General features: G+C 53.6%; 1 protein-coding gene and 1 long non-coding RNA gene across 16 annotated transcripts in view; one reads left to right on the top strand and one right to left on the bottom strand.

Moving 5' to 3' along the window:
• CFAP46 (cilia and flagella associated protein 46) overlaps positions 1-4,803 on the bottom strand; it is a 95,284-nt gene extending 90,481 nt beyond the window's left edge. For 14 of the 15 annotated variants that reach the window (XM_024986023.2, XM_024986026.2, XM_024986024.2 and 11 more), the window contains exons 1-7: positions 4,667-4,803; positions 4,008-4,132; positions 3,723-3,854; positions 3,201-3,265; positions 2,157-2,321; positions 1,039-1,162; positions 512-606 (exon numbers count right to left, since the gene is read on the bottom strand). In XM_024986023.2, the coding sequence (XP_024841791.1) occupies positions 512-606; positions 1,039-1,162; positions 2,157-2,321; positions 3,201-3,265; positions 3,723-3,854; positions 4,008-4,132; positions 4,667-4,715 (755 nt within the window). In that variant the 5' untranslated portion in view covers positions 4,716-4,803. The remainder of the gene's footprint in view (positions 1-511; positions 607-1,038; positions 1,163-2,156; positions 2,322-3,200; positions 3,266-3,722; positions 3,855-4,007; positions 4,133-4,666) is intronic. The other variant, XM_059882119.1, reaches the window with a different exon arrangement.
• Positions 4,804-4,840: 37 nt separating this feature from the next.
• On the top strand, positions 4,841-6,469 carry LOC101906198 (uncharacterized). The gene is made up of 2 exons (XR_240298.5): positions 4,841-5,552; positions 6,292-6,469. It is a non-coding gene; the product is annotated as an uncharacterized lncRNA (long non-coding RNA).
• Positions 6,470-22,760: the final 16,291 nt, after the last annotated feature.

The raw sequence follows: 22,760 nt of genomic DNA, 5'->3' as shown, positions 1-22,760 counted from the left end.
CCCGGACCTCCCCACTCACACACACCCAGACGTCCCCACTCACACGCTGGGACCTCCCCACTCACACAACCCGGGACCTCCCCACTCACACACACTGGGACCTCCCCACTCACACTCTCGGATCTCCTCACTCACACACCGAGTCTCCACCGCCCCATTTCCCGCGTGTCCCAGCAGCAGGCCTCTGCCAGGCACAGTCCCTCCCTTGCACTCTCTCCCGTCCCATCGGGGTTTCACGCACAGATGCCCATCATTCTGTCAGCCTCATGGAAAGTCTCAGGCGTCCTCCGGCAGGGCTGTCAGAGGCACCTGACGTGACTGCTGTCCCCGCTTCCTAAAAGCCGCCCACCTCACTGCCTGAGGAGCACACCCACTCTGGCCGCCTCTCCGGAGCCTCTCAGCAGATGGAGGCAAGGTCGGGCCTGCCCTCCAGCCTGGCCGCCACTGCACACACACCCCGGCCTGGGGCACGGAGCCTCCTGAGCATCTGTCCCCACCCCAGAACACCTACGCTTTCAGCATATTAATGTGGAAAGTGACAGACAGGCTGGTAGAACTTCTCCTTTCTTCCTTTAACTGAAGCTCATCCATTAGCTCATGTCGGACCTGTTATAAGACGGAACAGAATATCAAGATTTAAACAGTTATGAAGAGGCCAGATATTGTGCTTAGCTATTATTTTGAAAATATCGCTCCTTTAAAAATGGTATTTGTAACTGACAAGTATTTTCTCATTTCATATGCTTTATGCTTAGTTTTGCACATATAATTTCAGTTGAATTTTATACATAAAATGAATAGGTGATGAACACTCTTTACGTACCCTGTCTCAGTAATTATTTTATGAAGTTTCTGCTAATTAAAAAAAAAAAAACTCAGTGTGGTTAAAAAGGAAACGTTCAGTCACGAGGAAAGGAAAGGATGTGCTTGTCCTGTCTACGCCTGTGAGCCTGTGTGTGTTTCTATATCCCAACGGACGGTCTTGGCTGTTTTCAGACAAAATGACTTCTTTCTGTGTATGTGAATATCCCGACTCACCATCAGGGCAAACATCTGCCGGTATTTCTGCGGCACGTGAGCCTTGATGAACGGCGCTGCAGTGGCGCAGAGCTTGGCGGCCTCCTCGCTTTCCCCGGCCTGCAGGTAGCACTGCAGGAGCTCCCTGGGTGAGACAAGAACAGTGCGTGTCAGGCCTGGACAGCCACGGGTTCTGCCTCGGAGGTCTAATAACCAGACTGCATACGTGCGGGCTAAGTCACTTCAGTCGTGTCCAACTCTTTGAGACTCCATGGACTAAACCCCGCCAGCCTCCTCTGTCCAGGGGATTCTCCAGGCAAGAACACTGGAGTGGGTTGCCATGCCCTCCTCCAGGGAAGCTTCCTGACCCAGGAATCGAACCCATGTCTCTTAAGTCTCCTGCACTGGCAGACGGGTTCTTTACCACTAGCATAACCTGGGTTATCATATTTTTATCAACTTTATGTTTTACAAACTTCAGAAAGACACAGAAATTGGACAGCTCCTCACCCCATGCATGGTCTGGGGCTCACCTGACCGGCCCAGACCTAGAGTGCTGGCCCCCACTCACAAAGGGGCCGGGGCCTGTCTAGCTGTGATTCCGAGCACCTCAAACAACAGCCTTCAGAGAAAAGACATGGCTTTACTAATTTTCTGTTAAAGCTTCCCCAAACTGCCATAAGAGGTGAGAAACACCTGCAGACTCTGGGTTCCAACTTCAGGGCCGGCCCTCTGGGCCCTCTCGGCACCTGTGCAGTCGCTGGCTGCACACAGCGCCCCCCAGATACAGGAGAGCGTCACCAAGGCCTTTCAGCCCACCCGCCCGGCCAGGACCAGCTGCTGACAAGGCTCGCTGTGGCCCCGCAGGGCCATCCGTCCCGGGGCTGGCATGCTGGGGGCAAGCCTCCCGAGGCGGGGCGCGCATCCCGGCTGGGCTGTCTGTTGCTGGAATGTCTACTTTCACAGTTTCTTCAGTTTTTGGGTTTTGAGTAGAAGCGCGCTTCCTGTGGTAACGCCTGTCTGCTCGGGGCACCGTGGTGCCTATCGCAGAGTTCAGAAACTTCTGCACACAAGACGCCCCAAACCTGGTTCCCAATTCAGCCCAGAGAGCGCAGGGGCCAGCGGGGCGGGGGACTCACAGCATCAGCTCTGCCTGCCACTCCTTGTCCTCCTCCTCCGTCTGGCTGAGCGCGCTCACCATCTGGGCCAGGCTGGGGACCAGGTGGTGGCGGTAGCCAGGCTTGAGAAACGGCCTCACCATCTGCCAGTAGAGGACCGATGCGTTGTACACCAGGAAGTAGTACCTGCGGGGCCAGGAGGGGACGATGAGGCCCCCAGAGCCGCCCAGGCCTGCCTGAGGGAACCGGCTCGTGCTCAGCAGAGCAGCAGCCCCGCCCGGAGCAGCTGTGCTCCCCGCTCCAGCTCAGACCCTGCCGTGACCGAGGGGCACAGCACTGACCAGACCCCTTCCCGAGGGCACCCACCCCTCGGGCTCCGGGGCTCCAGGGCACAGTCACCCTGAAACACCCACTGTCCTCAGAGCTTCAGCTCGGGGTCAGGCCTCGCCCCCCCAGACATCCTGCCGAGGAAGGGTCTGTGGGGCTGGGCCCTGTACCCCCAGCACGGAGGAGGCCGTGAGACGCAGGGAGGAGGGACAAATAATCCCAGGGCTGACACACGACTCCTAGGGCTGAGTGAGTCCTCCTCACATGCGTTGTGTCAACACCAGTTTGTATGCACATTTAACAATTTCAGTAATACTTCTTTTTGATGACGGATTAACTGTGCCGGAGTTTCAGGAGAATCACCCCTCCAGATGCAAGGCTCTGGGCCAGGGAGAGTACAGGACTGTCGGGGGAGGGCAGGGAGGGGGCCCAGTACCAGTCCCCCAGAGAGGACCGAAAAGGAGACTCCTAGGGACTGGCCAAGGGTGAGGCTCCCACAGGGACAGCAGACAAAGGTCGTCTGCAGGTCACAGACTTGGCACAGGAAAGAGGATGCAGCCAGGGCAGACGTGGGTGCACGTGGCCCAGCTCCAGCGTTAGGAGACGTGAGCGCACGGCCAGAGCTGCAGTAAAGCACGAACAAAAGAAGACAGAACCCCGTCACCTACACAGACAGAGCCACCTGGCAGATTCTGGCTCAAACCTTCCAATTAGAAATGGCCGATCCATCGTGCCCACCTTGGTTCTCCTTTTGCAAAGTTGATTGCCTTCATATACTGAGTCACACAATTTTCAAATTCCTCCTAAAACCACATAAAGAATGCAGTTAGGTTGAACGGCCCACCCCCTCCCGGAAAGCCCACCCCCTGCTCCCGCCACACCCCCTCTGTGAGCAGGCATGACCATGCACCAGGACGCAAAGGTCAGAGGTCAAAAGGACACAAGCCAGACCCCAGGGCTTAGGGAAAAGCACAGATGGAAATGCAGCATCGCACTTTAGTGACGATGAACCCGGTCACCCAACTCCCGACAAAACCACCCTGGAGGTGGGGGAACTGCTGCGGGGCGAGACGTGGAACTCTGAGGAGAATCCAAGGAACTCAGGGGAAATACAGCAGCGCCAGCAATAAAGTATTCAGCTCAGGACAGCAAACGAGCTATGGTGCCAGCAGACTCAAGGTCGTGTACTCCAAGGCTTCATCACTTAGAAGGAAGAGAATCAGGAGGACCCAGCACGCCGGGCTCAGGACCGCCTCTCACCATGTTTTCCGTGGACTTGGGGGCACACAGCTGGGCCCTGCACAGGTGCGCCCGGCCCAGAAACTGGGTGACTGGCCCCTTCACCTTGAAGTACATCTGGATGCAGTCTTCACTCACCTCCCGCTGCCCCATCTGCGTGAGAACAGAGCCCCGGGAGAGGCTGGGAGATGGAGCAGCCCTTGGACCACCCACCAGGGGCCCCCCACCCCGCTTCCCAATCCCAGTGTAAACTAGGAGATCGGGGTCCCCTGAAGCTGCCGCCCTAGGAGCCCTGGGACTGATCACCTTCAGGGCCTGCTCCGCACATACAACAAACAGGTCGGGGCTGAAGCTCTCTGTGGGGTCGAACTCGGACTTGCCCAGGTTGGCGGACTTAATCAACTGGTAAGCCCTCCTCAGAGAGTCAGCGTCTACCAGGACAGGAGTGAGGAAGAGGCGGTCATCAAGCAGCCACCGCCCCGCAGAGCAGCAGTGGGGACGGTCAGGAGGCCCCGGGGCTGGACTCGGGGCAGGCTGGGCCCCGCTGGTGCGCTCCTCTCCCGGGAGGAGCCCAGGGGCAAGGGGCCCCGAGCCCAGCCCCGAGAACCCCGCGGCAGCCCTGCGGCTCAGGCTTCGGGAGCCGCGCGAGGTGAGTGATTCTGAGGAACAGTTAGGAAAAACGAAAGCTTTCCTTTAAAAGGGCGCCTCAGTTTGCCCAGGTCAGACACATCCTCGAAGTGCTGGCTTCAAGGGGTCACTGGATCAGTAGGGCGGGGGTCATCAAGGTGGGGAGGGGGTCCTGGTAGGCCCCGGAGTCTCCCCAGGGGCTGGGATTCAGCGAGTCCCCGGGCCTCCCCGGGGGCAGGGATCCCTCGGTCCCGGGGTGTCCCCAGGGGCTGGGATCCAGCAGGTCCCGGAGTCCTCCCGGGGGTCGGGGTCAGGGGGTCTCGACCTCCCCCGCCCACCCTGCTGGCTCTCGGCGCGGGCCAGCTCCTGCGTTATGACCAGGTCCATGGCGCCGGCGTCCGAGGTGCCCACTGCCCGAGGTCTGTTCGTTTTCTCTGTGCCGGGGCCTCGAGGTTGCCTAGCGACGGGGATGGACGCAGACTACGGGTCGGCGGCGGGACCAGACTTGTCGCGAGGCGCACTGCGCCGGCGCCCACCAGCCCCGCGGAGAGGGCCCGGGGAGGGGTCTGGGGAGGGGCCGGGGCCCGGGCCGGTCGGGGGAGCCGGGCGGAGCGGGGGCTGCACCCTCGCAGGCGGGTCCGCAGCCCTGCCCCCGCCCCCGCCGCTGCCTGCGCACCTGGCCCGGCTGCAGACCGCAGCTGCCCCCGGTCCGCGCTGGATTCTGGGGGTCCCGGTTGGGTGTCGCTGGTCCAAGATGCCTCAGCTTCCGGCCCTGGCCGTCGCCTGAGCCCCTCCCAGCCCCCCCGAAAGCCGCCCTGTTCCTCAGCGTGCTCACTCACGTACCCTGCAAATAGTTGTGTGCCCCGGCGGGGCTGATCTGGGCCTGCGGGAGGGCAGGCCGCCCGCGTGGGGGAGGACACGACACCTCACCGAGCATCTGTGCGCCCCGCCGCACAGGGGAAGCGGGGAGCCTGGCCCTTGGTGGAGAAGGCCCGTCCCTGGAAGGGCGTTGGGGGAATGCCCCAAGCTCAGGGCGGTTGAGCTGAGGTCTGAAAGAGTGGACAGTGCTGGACAGAGGAGGGGTGAGGACGCCAAGGGAGTAGCCTCTGCCGAGGTCTGGAGGGCGGGTTCCCCTTCCTACAGCTTGAACCGGGGTGCTGGCGCCAGCGGGAGACTGAAGAGAGGGCGCGGGTGAGGATTGTCGTCCACCGGCAGCCGCGCAGGGTGAGGGCAGGAACCGAGAGCGGTCGATGGCTGTGGGGCTGGGGAGGGCCGGGGGCCCACACACCGCACACCCACGAGGCGGACAGGGCACGGGGTCACCCTGGGACGCTCTGGGAAAGGGTGGGTGTTGGAGGACTCAGGGGGGTGGCAGGCCTTCTGTCTGGGACAGGTGGATCAGGGCAGACGTTTGTGGGAGGAGAGGTCAGGGCTGGAGGTGCAGGGCTGTAGGGAGGTGCACAGAGGGGATGGGGTGCGGGTGAGATTGCAAAGGGGGAGCGGGGTCCGGAGGTAGCCCTGGAGACCCCTGGGCCTCAGGCAGCAGGAAGAGCTTCAGGGACACAGAAGGGAGACTGGAGAGCTGGTCAGGATGCCGGGCAGGGCTGGGTCCCAGAGCCAGGGGAAGGGGCAGGGAGGGGTCAGCCAGTCACATGAGGCCCAGACAGCGGTGAGGTCAGCTCTGAGAAGTCCTGTCGGCTTTAACAGCACCCAGGAGGAGGCTCAGGAATGGTGTGTCTCTAATAGGGCGGTGGGGAGGGCGGGTGGGGGAGTGAGTATGGGGAGGAGCAGGAAGTAAAGACTTGGATCCATAATTCTGTCCAGAAGTCCGGCTCCTAATGGGGAAGAAAGAGACTGGGGTGGGGAGGTGCTGTGGGGCCTTTGGGGTCTGGAGAGGGGTCTTTTAAAGGTTTATAAGACAACTGAGCACTTTTCAGGTTGATGGGCTTTTATCCATACACAGAGTGATCATGGAAGTTAAACATCCTGAGGCATCTACCAAACATTGCACCTACAGGACCAGCGCCACGGGGCAGCAACGGTGTATCCTGACAGCCAGCAGAGAAGGGCAGAAATGGAGCCTTTAAAACAGCATCAACTGCCGTGGAATAAATTTAATAAAAGATGCGTTAGTACTGATACACGGAAAACTAGAAGCCCCCCGTGAGCCCCGAGCTCGTGAACCAAGACTGACCTGTGACCCATCCTTCTTTCCAGCCTGATCTTTCCTCTTGGCACAATCTCAGAGTCCCAGCAGCGCCTTTTGAAAATCGACAGTGATTCTGAAGTTTACATGGAAACACAAAGGGCCTGGAAAGAACAAAGGTGGGGGACGCACACTCCTGGATTTGGAGACTTACTCTAAAGCCGGGTGTTTCAAACAGTGTCATGTTGGTAAAAGACGAACAGACGACAGGACAGAACGGTTCAGAACCGAGCCGCACGCGCTTGCCAGATGCGCCATTTCAAGAGGGAAAGGCAGGTCTTGGCAACAAGGATGCCAGGACAGCTGGGCAGGGAGTGGCCAGGGACCCGCATCATGCCATGGACAGAGCTAGTTTGAGCTGGGCCACAGATAGACTTTGAAAGAAAAGTTTAAGTGGGTACAGCTCCTTGAGTAAAACAAAATACTTCGCCAGGAGAAGGGAGAGGGCGGCAGACAGGAGCAGTGGTCAGCCAGTGGGCGCCTTGCCTGGGAAGCTGAGGGAGACCAGGTGGTCTGGGGAGGGGTGCGCAGTGTGGAGGAGGGTGGGGGGGTTGAAAAGAGGCTCCTGTGCGACCTGGGTTGGGGGCTGTGAACCCCAAGTGGTACTGTCTCCCCTTGAGTCTCCCACAGGGCCTAGGCGATCACATCCAGGGCTAGAGAAGGTCTCCTGGGGCCCAGGGGGTGGGAGGCTGAAGGGGCAGGTGAGGGGCTGTGAGTGCTGGGCCAACGTGAGCAGGAGGGAGGGCCGGCAGGCTCTTGGGGCCCCGCACGGGGCTGGGCCCTGGGGACATAGCCAGAGGAGCCCGGCAGGCCCACCTGGGAGGAGGAAGTGTCGTGGGCCCTTTGACAGTGGCCAAGGGGCACCAGAGCGGCTCTCCCACACTCATCCTCCTGCCTTCAGGAGGTCTTCTCTCTCCTCCCCTCGTCCTCAGGAATCAACCCTGGTTTGGGCAGGCACAGGATGGTCCCGCTGCCCACCTCCCTGATGAGCAGTGTTCTGGTCACTGTGATGTGGCCTCAGGGGAGTGTCCTCACAGGGAGAGTGCCTTTCTTTGGCCCTTCCTTTGGTGTGCTGCTGGGGGAGTGGCTGTGAAGACCAGGGCTTGAGCAGCCGTTTTGTGCCATGAGGAGGAGACCTTGGCTGGGTGATGGAGCCCAGTGTCCTCACGCCGGCGGCTGCGCAGGCAGGGCCCTCACGGGAGGGAGGAGCAGACTGCCCCCTTGCTGACACTGCGGCCCCTGTGTTTCCTGAGACGCCCAACTGACATCATCACCAGGGCTTCAGCTATGTCTGTGGGTGAAGGGTAGGGCCCAAACGCAGACCCCAGGGCAGCGGTCCACTGGTCCACTGGAGAAGGGAATGGCAAACCACTTCAGTGTTCTTGCCTTGAGAACCCCATGAACAGTATGAAAAGGCAAAATGATAGGGCACTGAAAGAGGAACTCCCCAGGTCAGTAGGTGCCCAATATGCTACTGGAGATCAGTGGAGAACTAACCCCAGAAAGAATGAAGGGATGCAGCCAAAGCAAAACCAACACCCAGTTGTGGATGTGACAGGTGATGGAAGTAAAGTCCGATGCTGTAATGAGCAATATTGCACAGGAGCCTGGAATGTTTGGTCCGTGAATCAAGGCAAATTGGAAGTGGTCAAACCAGATGGCAAGAGTGAACGTCAACATATTAGGAATCAGCGAACTAAAATGGACTGGAATGGGTAGTGGTTTTCCCTACTTTCTTCAACTTAAGTCTGAATTTGGCAATAAGGAGTTCATGATCTGAGCCACAGTCAGCTCCTGGTCTTGTTTTTGCTGACTGTATAGAGCTTCTCCATCTTTGGCTGCAAAGGATATCATCAATCTGATTTCGGTGTTGCCAGGCTTCAACAGTACATGAACCATGAAATTCCAGATGTTCAAGTTGGATTTAGAAAAGGCAGAGGAACCAGAGATGAAATTGCCAACATCTGTTGGATCATCAAAAAAGCAAGAGAGTTCCAGAAAAACATCTACTTCTGCTTTATTGACTCCACCAAAGCCTTTGACTGTGTGGATCACAATAAATTGTGGAAAATTCTTCAAGAGATGGGAATACCAGACCACCTGACCTCCCTCTTGAGAAATCTGTATGCAGGTTAAGAAGCAACAGTTAGAACTGGACATGGAACAACAGACTGGTTCCAAATAGGAAAAGGAGTACGTCAAGGCTGTATATTGTCACCCTGCTTATTTAACCTTTATGCAGAGTACATCACGAGAAACGCTAGGCTGGAAGAAGCACAAGCTGGAATCAAGATTGCCAGGAGAAATATCAATAACCTCAGATATGCAAATGACACCACACTTACAGCAGAAAGTAAAGAAGAACTAAAGAGCCTCTTGATGAAAGTGAAAGAGGAGAGTAAATAAGCTGGCTTAAAGCTCAACATTCAGAAAACTAAGATCACAGCATCTGGTCCCATCACTTTATGACAAATAGATGGGGAAACAATGGAAACAGTGACAGACTTTACTTTTCTGGGCTCCAAAATCTCCGCAGATGGTGACTGCAGCCACAAAATTAAAAGACGCTTGCTCCTTGGAAGAAAATTTATGAATAACCTAGATGGCGTATTAAAAAGCAAAGACATTATTTTGCCAAAAAAGGTCTGTCTAGTCATAGCTTTGGTTTTTCCAGTAGTCATGTATCATGTGAGAGCTGGACCATAAAGAAAGCTGAGCACTGAAGAATTTATGCTTTTGAACTGTGGTGTTGGAGAAGACTCTTGAGAGTCCCTTGGACTGCAAGGAGATCCAACCAGTCCATCCTAAAGATCAGTCCTGAAGATTCATTAGAAGGATTGATGCTGAAGCTGAAGCTCAAGCTCCAATACTTTGGCCACCTGATGCGAAGACCTGACTCATTTGAAAAGACCCTGATGCTGGGAAAGATTGAAGGTGGGAGGAGAAGGGGATGACAGGGGATGAGATGGTTGGATGGCATCACCAACTCAATGGACATGAATTTGAGCAAGCTCTGGGAGTTGGTGATGGACAGGGAGGCCTGGAGTGCTGCAGCCCATGGGGTCGCAAAGAGTCAGACACGACCGAGCAACTGAACTGAACTGAAGGGCAGTGGGAGGAAGGGGCAGACATCTGACATGCTTTCTGACACAGTTTTCTTAGGAAAAGTGTAGAGCCCAGTGCTTGATAAAATATGGATACACAGGTCCATGCATGACAAATGCTCCCTCTGGATTTCACTTTGAAGCTAAATACCATTCTTCCTTGGGTGCAGAGCAGTGCGCCACCTTGAAGGGAGAAGGCTCAAGTCCCCGCCAAATTAGCCAGCGATTAGTCCTCACACATGGTTCTCAAACGAGTCTTTGTTTATTCATAAAGACATCAGGCACCGTATGCACAGTAGTTATAAAATATTTATTGCCACCAAGGAAGTGTCTCACAGACATTGTGTAGTAAGAGACTTCCAGAGTCCTGGAGTATTAAATATTAAAACTTGTGTTTCCAGGTTTATAGCTGCCTTAAACATTAAGAAGACTGGAAAGCAAAGTTATCTTTGCGGGATGGTGGCATTTAGCAAAGGCATTTCAGGTCAGCCTTGCTCTTTGCTTTATTTGCCCAAAAATCAAGTTGGAAATTGTGGAACGCCAGGCGTCCACCCCTGTAATTCTCATCCCCTCCCTCCAAACGCAGGCGCCTGGAGGAGCCCGGACAGAACGGCCCAGCGTCTGCCCAGGGGGGGGTCCCGCGGGCCTCTCCTCACCTCAGACTCACCTGCACGCCTGTGCCCACCAGGAGCAGGACTCCCCTGGGCACCTGATGGTACATTAGAGTGGCATCAGGTCACCGCGGGTGGTGCAGAGGTCCTCTGTGTCGTTGACAAGGGTGGGCGAGGGTAACACAGGGCCCGGGGGTGCCTTTCACGGGGCGGGGGTTGGGGGAGGAGGGGAGGGAGGTGGGGGGTGGAGGGGGAGGAGGGGGAGGGGAGGGGATGAGGGAGGAGGGGGAGAGGTGGAGGAGGGTGGGGAGAGAAGGACCTGGTCACAGCCGGAGCTCCAGCTGCTGAGGGAGGGAAGGCCCTGCTCCTGCAAACATCTGACCTGCCCTCTGTGCCTCACCCTGGAGCATAAGGTTGTTCTGCGCTTTCTTCCCAAACACATAACTTAGAAACTTCTCTTTTTCCCTTCTCCCCACCCCCCCACTCTAGTTTCATAACATTGTAATTATGTGTTCCTTAAAGGTTCTCCAGAGCCTGTGGAACAGAACTTTTTCTTTCTTGTTTTGAGCTGCTGAGTGATGTGTGCATGTGTTTCTGTGTGTGTATGGTTGGTGTGGATACATACGTGTGCACGTATGTTCAGGCATCTGGGTGTGTGTGCGTGCGTACACGGGTGCACACGTGAGGGTGTGCTGGGGCTCTGACACACGCGTACACAGGTGCACGCGTGAGGGTGTGCTGGGGCTCTGACACACGCGTACACGGGTGCACGCGTGAGGGTGTGCTGGGGCTCTGACACACGCGTACACGGGTGCACGCGTGAGGCTGTGCTGGGGCTCTGACACACGCGTACACGGGTGCACGCGTGAGGCTGTGCTGGGGCTCTGACACACGCGTACACGGGTGCACGCGTGAGGCTGTGCTGGGGCTCTGACACACGCGTACACGGGTGCACGCGTGAGGCTGTGCTGGGGCTCTGACACACGCGTACACGGGTGCACGCGTGAGGCTGTGCTGGGGCTCTGACACACGCGTACACGGGTGCACGCGTGAGGCTGTGCTGGGGCTCTGACACACGCGTACACGGGTGCACGCGTGAGGCTGTGCTGGGGCTCTGACACACGCGTACACGGGTGCACGCGTGAGGCTGTGCTGGGGCTCTGACACATGCGTACACAGGTGCACGCGTGAGGCTGTGCTGGGGCTCTGACAACGCTCTCACTTGTGGCACCTGGCTGCTCCTGACTCACTTTGTTTGCTTCTGATTTCCTAATTTCCTGTGTCTCTCTTTTTCCTGGTTGTTAGCTAACTTATTTTTTATTTTATTCTTTTCCTTCTGTAAAGGACCAACTTTTGGATTTATTTATTGGTCTGATCATTTTCTATTTTTTAAGCCATTTCTTCTTTAGTTCTTATCCTTCTGTCTGCTTAACTTAGCTGTATTTTTAGTTTTTGAATTCAGTGCAAGATTGATTATTTTCACCTTTTCTTATTCAGATCAGATCAGTTGCTCAGTTGTGTCCGACTCTTTGCAACCCCGTGAATTGCAGCACGCCAGGCCTCCCTGTCCATCACCAACTCCCGGAGTTCACTCAGACTCACGCCCCTCGAGTCAGTGATGCCATCTCATCCTGTCATCCCCTTCTCCTCTTGCCCCCAATCCCTCCCAGCATCAGAGTCTTTTCCAATGAGTCAACTCTTCGCATGAGGTGGCCAAAGTACTGGAGTTTCAGCTTTAGCATCATTCCTTCCAAAGAAATCCCAGGGCTGATCTCCTTCAGAATGGACTGGTTGGATCTCCTTGCGGTCCAAGGGACTCTCAAGAGTCTTCTCCAACACCACAGTTCAAAAGCATCAATTCTTCGGCGCTCAGCCTTCTTCACAGTCCAACTCTCACATCCATACATGACCACAGGAAAAACCATAGCCTTGACTAGGTGAACCTTGTTGGCAAAGTAATGTCTCTGCTTTTGAAAATGCTATCTAGGTTGGTCATAACTTTCCTTCCAAGGAGTAAGCACCTTTTAATTTCATGGCCGCAGTCACCATCTGCAGTGATTTTGGAGCCCATAAAATAAAGTCTGACACTGTTTCCACTGTTTCCCCATCTATTTCCCATGAAGTGATGGGACTGGATGCCATGATCTTCGTTTTCTGAATGTTGAGCTTTAAGCCAACTTTTTCACTCTCCTCTTTCACTTTCATCAAGAGGCTTTTGAGTTCCTCTTCACTTTCTGCCATAAGGGTGGTGTCATCTGCATATCTGAGGTTATTGATATTTCTCCCGGCAATCTTGATTCCAGCTTGTGTGTCTTCCAGTCCAGCGTTTCTCATGATGTACTCTCCATATAAGTTAAATAAACAGGGTGACAATATACAGCCTTGACGTACTCTCTTTCCTATTTGGAACCAGTCTTGTTCCATGTCCAGTTCTAACTGTTGCTTCCTGACCTGCATACAAATTTCTCAAGAGGCAGATCAGGTGGTCTGGTATTCCCATCTCTTTCAGAATTTTCCACAGTTTATTGTGATCCACATAGTCAAAGGCTTTGGCATAGTCAATAAAGCAGAAATAGATGTTTTTCTGGAACTCTCTTGCTTTTTCCATGATCCAGCAGATGTTGGCAATTTGATCTCTGGTTCCTCTGCCTTTTCTAAAACCAGCTTGAACATCAGGAAGTTCACAGTTCACGTATTGCTGAAGCCTGGCTTGGAGAATTTTGAGCATTACTTTACTAGCGTGTGAGATGAGTGCAATTGTGCAGTAGTTTGAGCATTCTTTGACATTGCCTTTCTTTGGGATTGGAATGAACACTGACCTTTTCCAGTCCTGTGGTCACTGCTGAGTTTTCCAAATTTGCTGGCATATTGAGTACAGCACTTTCACAGCATCATCTTTCAGGATTTGGAATAGCTCAACTGGAATTCCATCACCTCCACTAGCTTTGTTCATAGTGATGCTTTCTAAGGCCCACTTGACTTCACATTCCAGGATGTCTGGCTGTAGGTCAGTGATTACACCATTGTGATTATCTGGGTCATGAAGATCTTTTTGGTACAGTTCTTCTGTGTATTCTTGCCATCTCTTCTTAATATCTTCTGCTTCTGTTAGGTCCATACCATTTCTATCCTTTATCGAGCCCATCTTTGCATGAAATGTTCCTTTGGTATCTCTGATTTTCTTGAAGACATCTCTAGTCTTTCCCATTCTGTTGTTTTCCTCTATTTCTTTGCATTGATCACTGAAGAAGGCTTTCTTATCTCTTCTTGCTATTCTTTGGAACTCTGCATTCAGATGCTTATATCTTTCCTTTTCTCCTTTGCTTTTCGCTTCTCTTCTTTTCACAGCTATTTGTAAGGCCTCCCCAGACAGCCATTTTGCTTTTTTGCATTTCTTTTCCATGGGGATGGTCTTGATCCCTGTCTCCTGTACAATGTCACGAACCTCATTCCATAGTTCATCAGGCACTCTATCTATCAGATCTAGGCCCTTAAATCGATTTCTCACTTCCACTGTATAATCATAAGGGATTTGATTTAGGTCATACCTGAATGGTCTAGTGGTTTTCCCTACTTTCTTCAATTTCAGTCTGAATTTGGCAATAAGGAGTTCGTGGTCTGAGCCACAGTCAGCTCCTGGTCTTGTTCTTGCTGACTGTATAGAGCTTCTCCATTTTTGGCTGCAAAGAATATAATCAATCTGATTTTGGTGGTGACCATCTGGTGATGTCCATGTATAGAGTCTTCTCTTGTGTTGTTGGAAGAGGGTGTTTGTTATAACCAGTGCATTTTCTTGGCAAAACTCTATTAGTCTTTGCCCTGCTTCATTCTATATTCCAAGGCCAAATTTGCCTGTTACTCCAGGTGTTTCTTGACTTCCTATTTTTGCATACCAGTCCCCTATAATGAAAAGGACATCTTTTTGGGGTGTTAGTTCTAAAAGGTCTTGGAGGTCCTCATAGAACCGTTCAACTTCGGCTTCTTCAGCGTTAGTTTGGGGCATAGACTTGGATTACTGTGATATTGAATGGTTTGCCTTGGAAACGAACAGAGATCATTCTGTCGTTTTTGAGATTGCATCCAAGTACTGCATTTCGGACTCTTTTGTTGACCATGATGGCTACTCCATTTCTTCTGAGGGATTCCTGCCCGCAGTAGTAGATATAATGGTTATCTGAGTTAAATTCTCCCATTCCAGTCCATTTTAGTTCGCTGATTCCTAGAATGTGGGCACTCTGTTAGCTCTATCCCATGATTTCTGACATGTCATGTAGAAGCTTGATTCTCTAATAGCTGGTGGGGGGGTAGGGTACCCGTTGGCCCATTGCTGAGGAGACTGGTGGATTTCCATGAGGCCTGAGGCTGGAGGACCTGGGATCCACTGACGGGCAGAGAAGTGAATCAGGTTCCGTGTCAGATCTGCAGCTGGTGCGCGTCACACGGGATGATGACAGCATCGCCTGAAGTCGCTTCTCTGCCCGCCCGCCTTCGCCTTTCCACAGGGGGAGCCCTGACCTCCCAGCTCTGAGCCCCCGGAGCTGCGCCTGCCGCCCCGCAGGCGAGGGCAGAGCCGGGTGTTGAGCGTCAGCTGCTCCTCTCGCAAGTCGGGCGCATTTTCTCGAGCGATGAGGTCTCCCAGGATTGCCTCCGAGACCTTCTGTCCTGAAGGAGTCTTTCTTCTCCGGCTCAGTAGTTCCTTATGAAGTTGGAAGCTGCCTCCTGCTGCTTTAGCTCCTCTGTAAGCAGAGAGCGCGGGCCGGCGGCGCCTGCCCTACGTTCCCGAGGCTCCTCCTGGCGCAGGTGCGCGCCGTCGAGCACCGCCGCGCGGCGCCCGTCAGCCCGAGCACGTGTCGGTTAGCCTAGCAGCGTCGCTGCAGCCTCTGCTCTGAGAACACGGCGCCCCCCGCCCCGGCCTCCCTGCCTTCGCTGCCGCTGGTCCTGCGCCGCGTGCGCGTGGGTGTCGGTGGCCTGCCCTCTGCACCGTGGCACCTCTCGTCTGGCTCCGTCTTTCCGTGGGGTCCAGCCTCCTTGACGCGGCCTCGAGGTGCCCACTTGAGCACGCGCGGTTGCGCCGCTGCTGCCGGACTCTGTGGTATAGGCCCGGCTGTTACAAACAAGGTCACCACGAGCTCACTGCCGGTGCCCTTGGACGAGTGTTTCCATCTCTTTGGTGTAAAAGCGGAGCAGCGGAGGCCGAGGTCCAGGGCGGGTGCACACGTGCTTCACAGAAACTGCAAACTCTTCCCCCAAAGACGCACCACTTTTCATGTCCACCGAGGCTGGAGGATGCCCGGTCCCCGGAATGCCCTGGATATTGGGCGACCCTTGGGTGACCCCTGGTGCTACTGTCTGCGGTTTTAACTGTTCTCGCAGGTGTGAAATGGCATCTCATCGTGGTTTGAGCTTGCGTTTCCTTAGTGACGAATGACGTGGACCACGCTAGGCAGCGTGGCCTTTGTATGTCTGACTGTGTGAAGTGTCCGGTCACCTTGGCTTCCTCGAGAACTGCTCCTTGCGTCCGGGGTTTCACGTCATTAGCACAGAACTGCTGACACAGTTGAGGAGCTGTAATTTTCTGCATCTGCGGTTAGTCTCCCCTTCCCAGAGCTGATTTTGTATGTTGACTTTTCCTTTGATTTTTTTCTTGATTCAATTATCAGTTGGTTTAGAGATCTCATTGTTGTTATTATTTTGCTTTTTTTTTTTTTTAAAAAGAAAGGTACAACCACAGTGACCCAGCAGGCTCCGTGGGCCCTGCGCAGACCCCAGCCCGCCAGGAGGTTCATTGGAGGGAAGAGGTGCTCCCTGCTGTCCAGGTGGGGCACATGGCCAGGCCTTCTACACGCTGCTCTGGCCAGCTGTGCTTACACCACTCACACCCGTGCCCACTTGTGCCCCCGAGAGTGGTCACTCCGGCCTGGGCAGCCGGGGATGGGGAGGGACAGGCTGCCTGCCCCCCCTATCGCCAGCCAGTGGGGCCCAGGCAGGCTCAGCCCAGGAACCAGGGGGGCACAGGCGCCTCCTTTCTCTGCGCCCCTAGACGAGGGTGCTGCCAGAGACCCCAGGCGGGCACAGAGGGCGGATCCCCAGGTGCTCTGGAGCGGGGTTCAGGTCACCGGGGTTTGGTGGAAACCTAAAGTCAATCCCAGGGGTGAAAAGCCTCCCAGTGGGAGGGGCTCCGGGGCCCTGGGAGGCTGCGTCCTCGAGATGAGTTGGGGAGCCCGTGACCTTCCTGGTGGGTTAGAGCTGGGTGGGGGAAGGTGACAGTCCTGGCAGGTTTGGTCTGGACGCTGAGGTTGTGGGTCAGAGTTGAGCTTCAGGTGTGATCTGACCGAGGTTTATTATAAATCTGGTCCCAAAGAGTTTCTGGGCCCCCGTGGAGATTGCTGTCCTTAGATCGGTGGGGCCTGGGGCTCCTGTTCACGTGCTCGGCACCCTGATTCGGCAGCACCTCCAGGAGATCACACGTCCTTTTCTTCTGGCTGAGCCTGGCCCTCAATGGTCCCACAGGGCCATCCTCACCCCTGACCTGACCCCTGGCCAGCCAGCTGCTTGCAGTCTTGGGCCAGGGCCCTTGGCTGCATCTTCTCCCAAGAACAAACCATGTGGCCAGGCTGAGCATGGAGCCCCACTGCTCAGGGGGGACTCTGGTGCCCGTGAGGCCTGACCTCCCCTTTCCAGAGCCCGGCCCTCCCCCTCTGCCCCTCCCCACTACCCCCTCCCCTCCCCCCTGCCCCTCCCCCCTCCCCCCTCTGTGCCCCCTCCCCCTCCCCCTCTGCTCCTCCCCCTCTGTCCCCCAGGTCCCCCTTACCCCGGGGCCCCTCCCCCCTCTACCCCTCCCCCTCTGTCCCTCCCCCCCTCTCCTCCCTCCCCCCTCTGCCCTCCCCCATCTCTCTCCTCTCCCCCTGCCCCTCCCCCCTCTCTCCTCCCTCCCTCCTCTGTCCCCCATGTCCCTGTCCCCCCTGTGCCCGCTCCCCCCGTGCCCTCCCACCTCTGTCCCTCATGTCCCCCTCTGCTCTGCCGCCTCCGCCCTCCCCAGTGCCCCCTCCCCCCTCTCTGCCCCCTCCCCCCTGCCCCCTCTGCCCCCCTCCCCCCTCCCCCTCCCCCCCTCTCTGCCCCCTCCCCCCTCCCCCTCTGCCCCCCTCCCCTGCTGCACATGCTCTGTCCTCGGGGGCGTCGCCTTCACTGCCCGCCCCAGGCACTGTCACCTGTGCAGACTTAAGAGAGGGAGGGCTTGTGTCTCAAGTCCTCTATCTTGATCTAGAACTGCGTTGGCAGACTTAACAAAAATCAGACATACACCAGAGGACACCCAACTACATTGGAATTTCATATAAAGAGTTCGTTTTTGTATAAATATGTCTCATAAAATACTTCACCGACCCACTAGTGCATGACTTAGGTATGTACTGAAAAACAGTATTTGTTGTTTTACTAAAATCCACAATTAATGAGACCTCTTGTGTTTTACCTGGCAACCCTACCCAGAAGCTCCAAGCTGAGAATTTTACATTCAGCCAAACTACCGCCCAAATTACTGCAAAAACTCAGGAAATGTGGCCCTAAGAGCACTTCCTGAAGACCCCAGGAGAAGTCTCCAGTCATGGGAGAGTGACGGGTGCAGGAGCGTCTCGCCCAGAGCGAGGGGCCTGGGCTGCTCTGCAGGCGCCTCTGGGGGTTAGGGCCGCGGGACAGAGGTGAGTGCCAAGGAGTCACAGAGAAGTCATCTCAGAGGACAGTTGTGAAGGGAGGGGAGGGAACGAAGGTAGAAAACAGCTTTTAAAAAATCATTAAAATTGATGTATCTATAAGGATATCTAAATGTGTAGACTAGACCCCTGGTAAATCAAGATGTTACCCGTGAAGTTTGACTGGTGGACAGGAAGGACCGGGGTCGGTGGAGTGGAATACACCCTGAGCACCGTGGTCACGCAGAAGCCAGGACACCTTCCCCTGCAGACATGTCCTCCTCGGTGTCGGGGGAGCCCGCGGCACCAAGGTGGGGCCGTCATGGTGATGTGCTAAAACAAGAAGACGAGAAACAGTAAAGACAGAAAGCTCCGCGTAAAACTTTAGAATATAAATAAAGATATGCATGAAATAAAACAGAAGCAAAGATAAATATGTAATAAGACCAATTTAGTATCAAGAGAAATAAAGAGACCAAACCCTCCGATTGGATGAAAAAGACTCAAATCGGAGCTTGCTGTTGAAAGAAGCTCACGATTAAGGGACATGGAAGCTCGAACAGAAAAGAGGAGACGGAGGCCGGAGAGAACACACAGGAGATGGAGGCCGGAGAGAACATACAGGAGACGGAGGCTGGAGAGAACATACAGGAGACGGAAGCCGGGGACAACATACAGGAGACGGAGGCCAGAGAAGGAGGAGGAAGGAGGAAACTGGGACAGCATCCGGGATCAGGCAAGCTCAGCACCAAACCTGAAAAGACCAATCGAGAAAGAAGAGAAACGTTCATATGGGAGACTTTAATTCTGCCTCAGTTAAGGACAGATCCAGCAGACAAATGTAAGGTTTTATACATTAATGAGTCCTCAGATTCAGATATCTAGCTATAGTATATATATCTTGCTGAAAATAGAGGATAAACTTTTTTTTCAAGTACCCAGGGAACATTCGATTATTTGATCATGATGGGTTACCAAAAATCCCTCAGTATAGTCTCCCAAAGTAGAAACAGTGGAGACAGCTGTCTGATCGTAAGACAAAGCGCATCTACAGCTCAGCCATTCTAGGGGCTTCCCAGGCGGCGCTAGTGGTAAAGAACCCGCCCGCCAAAGCAGGAGACGAGAGATGCAGCTTCCATCCTGGGTCAGGAAGATCCCCTGGAGAAGAAAATGGCCACCTACTCCCGTGTTCTTGCCTGGAGAATCCCATGGACAGAGGAGCCTGGGGGTCCATGGGGTCTCAAAAAGTCGGACATGACTGAAGCAACTTAGCGTGCACGAATATTTCAAACAACTCTCAGATTCAAGAAGAAATCAAAACAAATCTATTAAATAGAGTATTGCGAAATAACCAGAGGGGAGGTCGTGCTCCTTCTTGCCAAAGACAGTGCTTGAAAGTAAAATAAATGCTTGTGATTATAAACCAAGCATAATATTGGCCTTCCAACCCGAGTTTTAGAATAGAATGACCTTAACCTAAGAAAAATCCAAGGAAATAATTAAGATAATAATAGACAATAATTAGAAAACAGAAGAACCAAAGCGTGATAAGTAAATTCAACACATGGGTAGCCTGTCGCTAATTAAGAAAAATTGAGAAAGCACAAATACACGAAATAATAGATGGTGGCAAAACCACATAGAGACTTAAAATTTAAAATCCTAAGAGAGTACTTTGCTTTATGGATGCTTTCTAGAAAAATGTAAAGTGACAATCTACCCCAGAAGAGAGAAGATGTCTCAACGGACAAGTTGCTGTAGAGGAAATAGTGGAAGATGTTGAAGAACTATCCACCCCTAAAATTAGCCAATTTCACAGGGACAGTGTGCAAAATCTTCTAGGAAAACATAACTCTGTCACTGCTTCCAGAAGACTGGAAAAAAAGAGAAGGAACTGCCATATTCCTGGATAGAAAGATTCAATATTACAAAGATGCTAACTCCTTTAAACAGAATCAATAATTAATGCTATTTAAACAGTTTCAGAGTATAGAAGAAGGAAAGCTTACAGACAATGTTTATGAAGGCAGAACAATGTTGATATTCAATTTCGACAAAGGGAGAACAAACCTAAGAACTGCAAACGAGTCTTGCTTATGAATGTCAGTGTAAAAATCTTACATAAAATATTAGTAGAATGCAGTAACACATACAGAATGCTGGATCGTGAGCTGGTAGGATCATCCTAGGAATTCAGTGATGGTTTACCACTGGGAAATCTATTTTTCTCAATCAGCACGTTACCAGCTCAAACAGAAAAAAATACAAGTATTTCCATAGATGTGTAAAAGGCATCCCTAAATAAATTATGTAGAAATGAGCATCTTCCAAGATCCTGCTTGATATGTGAATGAAAGTCACTCAGTCGTGTCCAACTCTTTGCGACCCCAAGGGCTGTACAGTCCATGGAATTCTCCAGGCCAGAATACTGGAGTCGGTAGCCTTTCCCTTCTCCGGGGGATCTTCCCAACCCAGGGATCAAACCCAGGTCTCTCACACTGCAGGTGGATTCTTTACCAGCTGAGCCACAAGGGAAGCCCAAGAATACTGGAGTGGGTAGCCTTTCCCTTCTCCAGGGGATCTTCCCAACCCAGGGATAGAACCCAAATCTCCCACATTGCAGGTGGATTCTTTACCAGCTGAACCATCAGGGAAGCATCCCGTTTAATGGGGGCTATTACAGTCATTCGGAGAAGGCAATGGCACCCCACTCCAGTACTCTTGCCTGGAAAATCCCATGGATGGAGGAGCCTGTTAGGCTGCAATCCACGGGGTTGCTAAGAGTCGGACATGACTGAGCGACTTCACTTTCACTTTTCACTTTCATGCATTGGAGAAGGAAATGGCAGCCCACTCCAGTGTTCTTGCCTGGAGAATCCCAGGGACGGGGGAGCCTGGTGGGCTGCCGTCTATGGGGTCGCACAGAGTCGGACACAACTGAAGTGACTTAGCATTACAGTCATTAAGTCAGAACACCACAGAGTTCCTCACCATCTTGACGTCATTTGGCAAAAGGAAGGAATAAGAGGTCAAAATGAGAAAAAAGGTAAAAATCACTGCTATTTCAGAGTGGTGTGGTTCCATACCTGCACACCCCAGGGACACTGTTACAAATAAAAGGATTCCACAAGGCCAGCTGCAGAGTGGATTGTAACAATCCACAGACTTCCTACTGGAAAAGACCAGTTAGGAGAAAACAGGGAAGTAGCCCGGTTTACGGTGAGCACAATAGCAGCAATAACAGAGGTCGGATGTCATGTACATTACATTTTATGCGTTCACATCTATGTTGCATTAGACAGATGAAAGAGGGGAGAAATCCCCAAAGAAAACTTTAAATGCTATGCGTGCTCAGACCCTCAGTCATGTCTGACTCTTGGTGACCCCGTGGCCTGTGGCCCGCCAGGCTCCTCTGTCCGTGGGGATTCTCCAGGCAAGAAGACTGTCATTTCTTCCTCCAGGGAATTTCCCGACTCCGGGATCAAACCCGAATCTCTTTACTTCAATGTCTCCTGCATTGGCAGACGGATTCCTTACCCCCTGGGTCAGGATGGGAATGGGCTTCCACCCGGGGAAGGGAACGGCTACCCACTCCAGTGTTCTTGCCTGGAGAATTCTAAGGACAGAGGAGCCTGGTGGGCTACAGTCTATGCGGTCGCAAAGAGTCAGACATGACTGGGCAACCAAAACTTGCTTACCTAGGTCCCCCGAGGAAGCCTTTAAACGCCACTGAAGATCCAAAAAGAAGGCTGGAAAAAACAAAGGACTGCTGTATTCTTGGATGGAAAGACCCAGTATTACAAAGATATCAATCCTCCTTGAAGTAACTGAAGGGCTTCCAGGTGGCTTACATGTAAGGAATCCACCTGTCAACGCAAGAGACTCGGGTTCCATCCCTGGGTTGGGAGGATCCCCTGGAGTAGGAAATGGCAACCCACTCCAGTGTTCTTTCCTGGGAAATGCTATGGACAGAGGAGCCTGGCGGGCCATGGGGTCACGAAGAGTTGGACATGACTGAGTGACTGAACAGCAATGGCAAACTGGTAAATTAGGTTGTAAGTCACAGGTAACTCCAGCAATGATACCAATGGGAGGGGGTGTATGTGTGTTTAGGAGCTGGCCAAGTGCACTCAGTTTTACTTTGGAAACATGGTTGACTCTTGACAGCAGGGCTGGGGCGGTGTATGGACCCGCGTGCAAGACGGGGGCCCGCCCAGGGGAGGCGGGAGGTGCCGGCTCCCACCAGGCCCCTCTGAGCACTCGGGCGACGGAAGCCGTGGCCCAGCCCCGCAGCGGCCGCAGCCCGAGGCCGCCTCGCCACCCTCTGCTGAGCACAGCCGATGGCTCATGACAGACGGCTCTCTGGTGTCACCCTCACCCAAGTCTGTCTTCAGTGAATTGGGGGTGAAGCCAGCTCTGGCCTTGGTTTTAAACAAACAGCATCAGGAGGGTCAGGGAGAGGGAGGCCCGGCCCCGATGGCCCGGGCACGGCCATCTGAGGGTCTCTCATTATTCATGGAAATACTCACGGAAGCTTGAAAAATTCAGCCTCAGTGGTTTGCCTGCATTCCATTATTGATGAAGAGCATGGCTTTTCTCTTGGTGAGGCACTCCCAATCTTTTCCAAGAACAAAAGTAGAGCAGCAGCCCTCTGTCCTGAGACTGAAATTAAAATTTAAATGACCTTCCTCCCGAAGTGCAGACGGAATGAAGTGCTTGTGAATGCCGGCGACTGAAAGTGAAAAATATGGAAGCTCTTTGTTACCCGTTTTGTGTGTGTCGGTTTTGCTCAGGCCACTCCCCCAAGGGACTCTGAGCCCCAC

The sequence above is a fragment of the Bos taurus genome, chromosome 26 (assembly GCF_002263795.3).
Source record: "Bos taurus isolate L1 Dominette 01449 registration number 42190680 breed Hereford chromosome 26, ARS-UCD2.0, whole genome shotgun sequence".
Lineage (NCBI taxonomy): Eukaryota > Metazoa > Chordata > Mammalia > Artiodactyla > Bovidae > Bos > Bos taurus.
The sequence above is the reverse complement of the archived record's forward strand: the minus strand, read 5'-3'. Positions and strand labels throughout refer to the sequence as shown.